Source organism: Neomonachus schauinslandi, chromosome 11 (assembly GCF_002201575.2).
Source record: "Neomonachus schauinslandi chromosome 11, ASM220157v2, whole genome shotgun sequence".
Lineage (NCBI taxonomy): Eukaryota > Metazoa > Chordata > Mammalia > Carnivora > Phocidae > Neomonachus > Neomonachus schauinslandi.
In genome coordinates this window covers 7744413-7754222 of record NC_058413.1, presented here as the reverse complement: position 1 = coordinate 7754222, position 9810 = coordinate 7744413, and the positions used below count along the sequence as shown (strand labels likewise).

The following is a 9810-nucleotide window of genomic DNA, read 5'->3' as shown; positions in this document are numbered from 1 at the left end:
CGAGCCCATGCCTCCCCCAGGTGGTTGGTTCAGGAGGGCAAGGCGAGGCCAAGTCTACGGAAATCCACACCTGGGGGCGGCTACAAGAGAACCCACTATCTCACCAATGACAAGAGTCTGGGGAAGAGCTCTCAAAGGTCCCTGGGGAAACACCCCAGGGTAAGGAGGATCTTCAAACAAAAGCTTCATTCCAGGATGGAAGGAAGGAGGGGGAGGGTCTCCTGTGGACGTGCAGCCCAGGGACCCTGAGGGGTGTCCAGGCCTAAACATGGACCAGGCTTGTGAGCTGGAAAATGCTGTAAGAATGAGCTGGCCGGCAACAGAGCCACCTGTGGATGGAAGCTCGCAAAGAGATCCAAGTGGTGAAGCGTGATGGCGAGCCAACGGCACGAGAAAGCGGAGCCAGCAGAGGGAGACCCATCCAGCACAAAGTGGAGGAGACCTGAGTGGCAGAAGCGTGGCTGAGTCACGGCTCATGTGTCCAGTGGCGTGGCAATCCACCACAGCCAGCTGGGAGATGAAGACCACCCACACTCTGCTCCCCTGTGAACGTCCACACATTCGGGTCCTCACTACAACCTTCGCCTTGAGAGTTTCTACTCCTTGCCACCGAGAAGCTTAGCAAATACAGACTGGCCTCTCAGCGTATTTGGGACCGTGGGCCTGTTCAGTGTCTCCAGGAAGGAGCAAACACCCAGGGATGAGGTTCTGCAGGCCCAGGAGCTACCCACGGTCAGCCCGCGTGGACTTGGAGGGGGGCAGGTGGGGGCTGCAGATCATAGAGTCCAAATCCTTAGAGATGAAAAAGCAGAGACTCAAGTTAGGCAGAACTGGGGGCAAATGTGGACTCAGCCTCTGAAGCTCTTGCCGCCCCGGAGTAACACCACCTTCCCGGGCCTGTAGCAAGGCCAGCGCCCTTGTACGACGCGCGCACAAGCGGCCCCCAGAGGCATAGACCCACCTTAGCCACTAGGGGGCAACATGACGGTCTTGCCTCTGGGGATTTGTCCCGATCGCGGGGGTGGGTGGGCTCCACCAGGCCACCTAGCGGTTCTCCAGCCCCACCCTCCGGCCAGGAGGTACATGGGGGTGAGACAAAGGCCGCCCCCAGGAGCCCAAAACCATGCTCAGCCCAAAACTCTGGACGCTACTTACCAGCTCTCACAGGCCGCAGTTTGGGCCCAAACCCCAGCCCAGAGCCAGGACCGATGTCCCAACAGTACCCACCCCCCAAAAACTGCACAGGACCGTTGGATTTGGAAAGTTTTTGTTTTCTTTTCCCACACATTTCTGGGGTTGGGGTGTTTTCCAAGACTCAGACACATTTGTTAACAAAGAGAGAAAAAAAAACTGGGGGAGCAGGGAGCCCGTGGGCAGAGAAGTGACCCCAGCAGTCAGCGGGCAACGCCCGGCTCTCTCTTCCCTGGTGCCCGCGCCCAACGGGTGCCACAGGCTGCTGCTCAGGTATCTAGATAATTTGTCTTTAATATATATCTGCATTTGCCTTTCCCCTCCCACCCGCCCCCCCACCCCTGCTCCTCCAGCAGCTTCCCCATCAATGCACGTCGCCCGGCGGCACACAATAGAACAGGCCTTTCCCGGCCCCAGCCCCTTCCCTGGGCGGCACCAGGCCAGCGCCTCCTCCTGGTCGGCAGAGTCCGGGCGCTTGGGGGGGCACCCCACTGCCCCGCCCCGCCCCCGCTCCCTCCCCCCCCCAACGCTGGGCCGCTCGGCCCACCCGCCCGCCCTTCTCCCACCGACTCTGCAAACCCAAAGGTAGGAAAGGGAGACACAAAAAAGAAGTGGAGAGGGAGGGTGGGGACAGAGAGACGCAGCAAGCCTGGGATGGGGGCCGGAGGGCTTGGGAAGAGAAGGAAGGCAGGAGGGACAGAGGGAAGAAGAAAAATGGAGGAAATGAACAGGACGAGTAGTGGACACTTTACAAAAACCCCAGCCTTCCTTCCCGCCCAACCCCACCAAAATAAAACTACCCCCCCTTAAAAAAATAAATCAACCCAGGGCTGTGAGCACGTGCCCTGCCCGGGGCGGGCGCTGAGCTGAGAGGGACAGACAGCCCCAGGACTGACGGCGCCGCCACTGGACGGCAGGAGGAAGGGGACGAGCACGGGGTTTCCTTTGCTATTTTTTTCTTTTTTCTTTCTTTCTTTTCATTTTTTTTTTCTTTCGTTCGTTTTTTTTTCCCTTTTTTTTTCTTTCTTTTTTTTCTTTTTTTGCGTTTCCTCTTCGTGAGAGAAGTCTGAGGCAGTCGGGGAGCGGGTCCCCAGAGCCCCGGCAGGGAGAGGGCCGCACCCCCCTCCCGGGCCGTCCCGGGAGGGGCAGTTGGCAGTGGGGCGCGGTGCCGGGGCTCAGACGTAGTACTCCTTGTCTTTGTTCTTCTTGGCCTTGCTGGGCGTCTTGGGAGCAGCCGGGGCCTTCTCTTTCACCACCGCCCCGTTGCTCTGGGCCGAGTTACTGATGTAGTTCCGGCTCTGGTCCACCTGGTAGGAGCCCTCGTCGCGGTTGCGGTACTTGTACATGGCGTAGAGAAGGATCAGGATGCAGAGCGCCGCGGCCGCCACGATGCCCACCACCATGCCCGTGGTGCTGCTGGACTCCCGGATCACCTCCACGGCGCCCGGCGGGCCCCGCTCCCCGGGCCCCGTGGGGTTGGCTGTGGGCAGACGGGGGAAGCCGGGGGCGGAGGTCACGCCGGGGCGCAGGGGAGGGGGCCTCCGCGGCTCGAAAGACGTGGGGGCCCCGGGCCCCAGGGGGGGGTTCTCCAGCAAGGGCTGCAGCGGGTCTCGGTGGTTCATTTTGCCCGCAGGCAGGTTGGGGGCCGGGGCGGAGGGGGCTAGCAGCACCCCGGGGGCGCCCGTGGCCCCATCTGTCCTGAGGTTGGGCCGGGGAGCGGGTTTGCGGGGTGACAGGAGGGTGGTGCGGTCCGTGACCAGGGGGAAGGTGGTGTAAAAGTCCTCGTCGTCCGTGGGGGGGAGGCTGGAGTCAAAGACCTCCCCGGACGCAAAGCCAGAGGCCTCGATGGGCTCCTCGCAGTCGCTGTCGTCCTGCTCGGCCTGGCACGGGCCCCCGGCGGGCGGGCGGCGGGCCGCGGGTGGGGGCAGGGTGTCTTGGGTGGCGCCCACGCCCGTGAGGAAGGGATAGAAGGTGGGGGGTGGGGGCACGAAGGGGGATCGGGTGGCCACGGGAGGGGGGTCTAAGGAGTCCTCCGTGATAATGGGCAATATTAACTCTCCTCCTAGAACAAGAGAGAGAAGAGAAAAGACAGGGTGTCAGCGAGGGCCCAGGGTGCAGGCCGCCGGCACAGAGAGAGAAACAACAGCCTCACACACCCAAATCGGTTCCAATTGGCTTTGGCGGAGACTAGAGCGGGCCGGGCCCGCCCGCCAGCCTGCCGGAGCACTGCGCTTTAAGCGGGCAGCGGCTCAGATGCCCTGGGCACCCCACGCACGGGCTCTGTGGCTCACTGGGTTTTGGTCTTTTGTCTTAAGAAACCAAAAGGAACAGAAAGGAAAGGAAATCGAAAAGAAACGGAAAAAAAAAACTCTACTGGTTTAAGGCTTAAAAACAGATACAAGAGCAGCATTTAAACAAACCTAACAACAGTATCTTTTAGGGTTTTTTTTTTTTCTAGATTTTTCTCTTTTTTTGCTTTTTTTTTTTTTTTTTGCTTTTGTTTTTAAAAAAGAAGATAGCATACCACGGAATTCAGGCAACTTACATCAACAAATAGGCCGTGTGATTTTAGCATGAAGAAAAAAATTACAAACAGAGCTGTGTAAGCGGGTTCTCCCGGAAAAAATAAGAAAAAACAACTTTTCCGTACAACGTTTTCTATCTGTTTGGTATCTCCCTCCCTCACTCTTCTCTCCCTGTACATCTTGCTTCCTCCTGAATACTCTCTCTCCTCCCTCACTTGTGCCCTCTCCCCCTCATTAAACACAAAGCTAAAATCTGCACAGTGCAGGCTGGCATTGAGAAACTGTTACCACCACTTGGTGTCAGCGTGCGGGGGGAGGTGGGGAGCAGTGGGAGGAGGGCTGGGGGAAGAGGTACATGACTGGCAGCTGTGTAGGAATTGCTACAATGGGTGAGAGGACTTGAGAGGGGATGATCATGGGAAGGAGCTTTGAAGGCTAATTGCAGGCTGGCCATGGGACAAGAAGTTGAAGGTGGGAGGTGACAAGGTCCATGAGAAAGAGTGGGCAAGGAGGAGACAGAAACATTGGAGAAGGGTCCTGTCCCATAGGACTTTGGGTGAGTTGGTGAGAAGCCATGTAGAGGCAGGGAGGTGGGGAAGGGATGGGAGTGAGGGAGGGAAGTGGACAGGGACATGAGTCCTGAGCTAACCCTAATTCCCCGACTTTCTCTTTCTTCACCCTCCACCTCTGACCCCCACTGGCTTCCCCCCTCCCCCTCCCCAGAACCCCCATGGGCCGCCAGGACCTGACCAGGGCTTGACAGCCTCTGGCCCTCTTATTATTGTTAAAACAATAATAAAACAACGGAAAGAAGAAGAAAGCAAAAAAAGAAAAGAAAATACATACACAGCCATCTGGGAAGGAAGCACTTGCTAATACAGGGCCCGAGGGGTGGGGGTGGGGGTGGGGACTAGTGGGGAAGGTTTGGTGGGGGGTGATTAGGTCTCCTCTCTCCCTAGGTCTGATAACTGAGGTACCCTGGGCATAAACTGCAATTCCCATCAGCCCCAAAGGGTGGGAACTACAACTCCCATTCGCCCTTGGAGGGGTGTGGACCACAATTCCCATCAGCCCCCAGGACAACAACTACAACTCCCATCAGCCCACTGCTCCTTCCCCAAATACTGCTACCCACTGGTGTGGGGTAGAGACAGCTGGAGTCTGGCCCTAGGGGACTGCTGGGAGGGCTTCCTCCTCTTAGAGGGGCACCTCTGGGTCTGATTGGTGCTGGAGATTTCCTCTCTAGCTCTCCCTCCACCCAAGCCCTGCCCCCATCTGAGTGCCTCTCCCTGGTCTCTGCAGGGTCCAGTTTTCATGACTCCACAACCCCCTACCCCCTCCATTGGAAGCATCCCAGGGCCCCACTGCAGCCAAGCCAGCCATGTGCCACTGCCACATCTTTGTGTCTCTTCTCCAGCTCCCTGCTCCCTAAGCCCTCTAGTCTCTGTGCTTACTGTTCAAACACTGCTGATCTTCACATCCCAAGCTCCAGCAACCTGGCAGAGCTGTCCTTGGCCACACTAGCCAGCCACAGCCAAGATCTTGCCATTGAACTTATAGCCTTGCCGAGCTTCTCAGGCTGTCCCTCCCACCAGGCTCCCCTCTCCCCCTGGGCCAGGGCTCACCTGCACCCCAGACTGTGAAGCCCCAGGGCACCTGGCCCTCCTGGGGCTCAGCCACACTGAGAAACAGAGCCAAAAGCAGACAAGCATGTTCTGTGGAGCTGGGACCATCCAACGCTGGCCTTTTATGGAGGAGGATTCTTAGGCCTGGGGTGGGCAGTACTTCCCAAGGTCACTAGGGCCAAATCTCACAAGGAGCCTGGAAAGACCTGATTCATCCTCCCCATGCCTGTGGTAATCTGCTTGACTCTTAGCTTGATTGTTAACCTGGGAGGCCACCCTGTGTGACTGCGGACAATCTTCTCTCACTCTCCGGACTCAGTTTCCTCATCTATAAAATTAAGGTATTGGGCTCCAGGCCCAGGGTAAGGCCAAGGCCTGGCTCCCACAGACCTCCAGCCTATGGATGAATAATTTGTCCCTCTACCACCTCCTGAGCCCTGGACCCACTAGGGATGGCCCAGCACCCTGGTCCCTGGGTAAGGGCTACACTCAGCTCCCAGCTCTTGGGGGGAGGCTGGCGCCTGTGTCCAATCATGGCAGGGTTCCCATCCCTGCTGGACCATACCCCTGCCCTCTCCCTGACCTTTGCCTTCTGTTTAGAGCACCTTGCCCCTGCGGATATCTCACTCATCCTTCAAGTCCAGCCAAATACCTCCTCTTCCAGGAAGGCTTGAGGCCCATCTGTCTGTCTCCCTAGCACCCAGCACTGGGCCTGGTATCTGGGATGGGGTGGGAGCCCTTCTCATGGGCCAGAGCAACTGGCTTCTCAGGCACTGCTGAGTTCAGTGTGACAGGCGCCTTGCTCCATGGGCCCAGCTCTCACCCACAGCCATCTCTACCTTCGATCTTACAGGGGGTCACCAGCTGCTCCTGGAAGCTTCAGGATCAGGCTTGTCATGGGCAGGTTTGTGGCCCTCAACCAGCTGCCCATAGCTAGGGCCCAGGAAGGAGTCCCTTGCTGGGGGACATGTCATGCCCTAAAGGGGCTGATCAGGTCAATCAGGGCACAGACCTTGTCTCTCTACTCTCTTTCTCACCCCCAGATACACTGGGGAAGTGGGGGGGGGGGCTTCAGGCCTTGGGCCACAGACAAATCCTGCCTAGCCTGAGCCCTCTGCAACCATTTATCCCAACTCACTGGTTCTTTAGGTCCTTGGGGCACACAGCAGCCCCCCCCCCAGGTTCCCCCTGTGCAGTCTCCTCCAGGCTCCAGAGCCCTCCCAGGCCTGGTCACATTGACTCTTGCCCCTGCCTTTCAACCCCAACTGTGTCCTGGCCTCCATATCTGGGTCTCAGCCCTGTCCCCATGTCCCCAGCTTCCCTAGGGGCTTTTCCTGGGCCCTGCTCTGTCCACGGCTTTGACAGCATCTCCTGAGGGTGTCCTGTACTCACCCACATCCTCCACGTGAGCCTCCATCTCTGCCCCCCCCAACAGCTCCCACTCTCTCCAAAAGATAGCATGCTACCAAGACCCCACACTGTCTTCCTTTCCCCACATTCACTCAAGCCGATCTGGGCTCTGTGGCCAGCAAGTCATATGCAACATAGGGTATTGGGTTTTCCTGGGGTCATACACTGGTCCGGGAGGGGTCAGGCAAGCTTGCCCTGATAAGGGTCTGGAGAAAGGGAGGACCCCTCAGAGACTCCTCACTGTGAAAGTCCAACCAGTGGCTCCCTGGGCCGCCCTTCTCACTGGGCATTGGAGGGAGCAGACTCGCAAAGACTTGTGGTACCCGGGACCCCAGGTTCAGTTCTACAAGGGTGCACCCAGGGATGGGGTGCCCCTGGGAGTCTGATAAAGAGCCTAGGCCGCTTCCCTCCCCTCCCCCACGTCAGGCAGCTACAGCGCTTAGAAGTACTCACAGGGGCATTTATCACAGATGCCACCCCCCTCCACTCTTTTTAAGTTGAATGTCAGGGCACATCAGTCCCACTTGCTAGAGAGAATTCCATCTGGCCAAGGAGACCAGTGGCCATTCCTGAGCACCCCTCCTCCCCCAGCTCCCCTACTTCTAGGGACTGCTGCACCAGCAAGCTGAGCTCTTTCTGCCTTTAGGGCACAGAGGCTCCTGACTGGAAATCTACCCAAGAACCCCATTCCCACCCAAGCAGGATGTGCCCACCCCCAAAGGAGCACGGAGAACTGAGGCTGAGTGTCAGAGGCTCAGCAGTCAGCTGGCTGAGGCCCCACCCACCAGCGCTAGGTACCTGCCCGGGCAAAGCCATTAGCCCACAGGGCACGTCGTGTGGGGTAGAAAAAAGGCAGCCCCTCAGTGTGGCCACGGCCCTTCAGGTACATGACCTGGCAAATGGTCTCTCTGTACACTATCAGAAAAAGGTATTCTGTCTTCCTGGTGGACACAGCCCTGCTCCCAGGACCAGGACAAGCAGCTTGGTGAGGAGAGAGCACCGGCTAGATTTCAGCCCTTACTCACCTGTTCCAGCAGGGGACCACCTGTGCAACTGGGTGCGGTGGCCCAAAGGATGGAGTCCCGCCCCACTTGGACACCCCAGCACAGCAACGGCAAACATCAAGGTGGACGCAAGGTCAGGCATGCGTGTGTGTGTGTGTGCGTGTGCGTGCACGCGCAGGAACACACCCTCAGAGTCTGTTTCTGTGCACTTGGGCACACGTCTCTAAGCCTCTGTGTGCGTGTGTACACGAACCTCAATGGATGTGAGCACACGGACGCGGGTGTCGGGATCTGCATGTAAGTGATCCTCTCGCGGTGCCTGTGTCCACCCGCCTCTCAGCACGGGTCAGAACCCGTGTGTTCGTGTGTGAACGCATGCCTGTACCGCTGAGAACCTGTGAGCACGCCACCGTGGGTCTGAGCATATGAGGTAGGCCTCTGGGAGTGCCCCTTTCCCCAAACTCATTTTCTCCCTCTCCTGGGCACCGAGACTACATTTCCCAGCATCCCTTGCAATTAGGTGTGGCCACATGACTGAGCAGTGGGCACCACTAGTGCTGTCCACGGAAGTCTCCTGTGTGCGATCCTCCGTGCTCTTTCTCCTCCTTCTGGTGACCTTGCAAACCACGTGCTGAATATCGAGGAGGAGCCATAGGATGGAAGGAGTCTGGATTCCCAAAGCACCCCTTGGGGCAGAACTGCCGCTGACCAGGAGCATCCTGGCGGGGCTTCACCTGAGCGAGAAACCTCCCTCGAAGTACCCACTGAGATTTGGGGGTCATCTGTTCCAGAAACAAATGTTACCTGAACTAACACAGACACGGAACCAGAAATGTACGTCACAAAAACCGGTGGCCTTCCCGCAACAATGCAAGGAAACGGCTAGAAAGATGCAGAACCATGAAATGCAGTGGCAGGACATCCGGGTCCAACCCTGCTTGCGATGACCTACAGGGAAGGCCATGCGCCTGTTGAGGCTGAGGCACGAAAGGAACGTGCCAGAAAGTCGGGGTGACAAGGCTGGCCTTTACTGTCTGCTTTCAGTCACATATTACAAGAAGACAAAGTTAGGCAAGAGTGGGTGGGTTTGCAAGCAGAGAAGGGAAAAGAGAGAGCCCAGAAACGTGGGGCTTGCCAAGTGTCAAAAAAGCCCCTGCTTCCAACCCGCAAATCACAAGAGAGGTCAGGAATGGCTTTGAGGGACAAAGTGAAACCTCCACCTGAATAAGGAGGGCTCAGCCGTGCCCCACAGATCAAACTAAGGACGTGGCCTTCCCACCTACGGTTTCAAATGCCCTCAAAATAGTCATGACTAAATTAAGAGAGAGGCAAGGATTCAGAGAAACAAGGAAATAAAGCTCTTGACAAGTATGTCCAGGAAAGAACGCTGAGTGTAGTTACTTTGACTGCTTGAGCCTTTGGGCCCCCAAATATGCAGGAGCAGGAAGTGGGCTGTCAACACCATGGGGCCCCCAAGAAGGACATTTCCCCCAACACCCACTTCAGAGATGGCCATGAAGGATAAGAACTGGTTAGAACCTCACACAGGGCAGCGCCAGGTCCACAAAGACCGGAGATGCAGGGTTTAAGGAAGAAACTTCCCCCCTGCACGGGTGGAGTCTCACTGCAGGGGTGGAGTCTGACGTACTGAGTGCTGGCTGGATTTCCTAACGCTTAGAACTTGGGGCCTCTGTGTGTCTCCTTCCAACCTTCTCTTTTTTGTTTTATTTATTTATTTATTTATTTTCATCCTTCTCTTTTTTCAGTTAGTTTTTACTGTGGTGGCTGCATCTGGCCCACCACTGGATTTGGGGTGTGTGCTGAGCTCTGTAGACAGTGAGATCAATTATCCTTTTAGTACACAGGGATCCGGACCACATACGGGTCCTCAGGAGCAAGTCTGGACCCAACAAGTGGGCCACCACCTGCCAGACCCCCTCACCTTTGCCGTGATGGCCCTGAGTGGGTGGGGCTTCAGGATGTCAGGAAGAGTGAAAGGGATTGTTGGTGACCCAAAGCCACACTGGGCAGATAAATTGCCAGCTGGTCCCCAAA

General features: G+C 57.2%; 1 protein-coding gene across 1 annotated transcript in view; it reads right to left on the bottom strand.

The window, feature by feature from the left end:
• Nucleotides 1–2297: 2297 nt before the first annotated feature.
• NRXN2 (neurexin 2) overlaps nt 2298–9810 on the bottom strand; it is a 97779-nt gene continuing 90266 nt past the window's right edge. The window contains 1 exon segment of the mRNA XM_021685004.1: nt 2298–3253. Within this exon segment, the coding sequence (XP_021540679.1) occupies nt 2367–3253 (887 nt within the window). The 3' untranslated portion in view covers nt 2298–2366.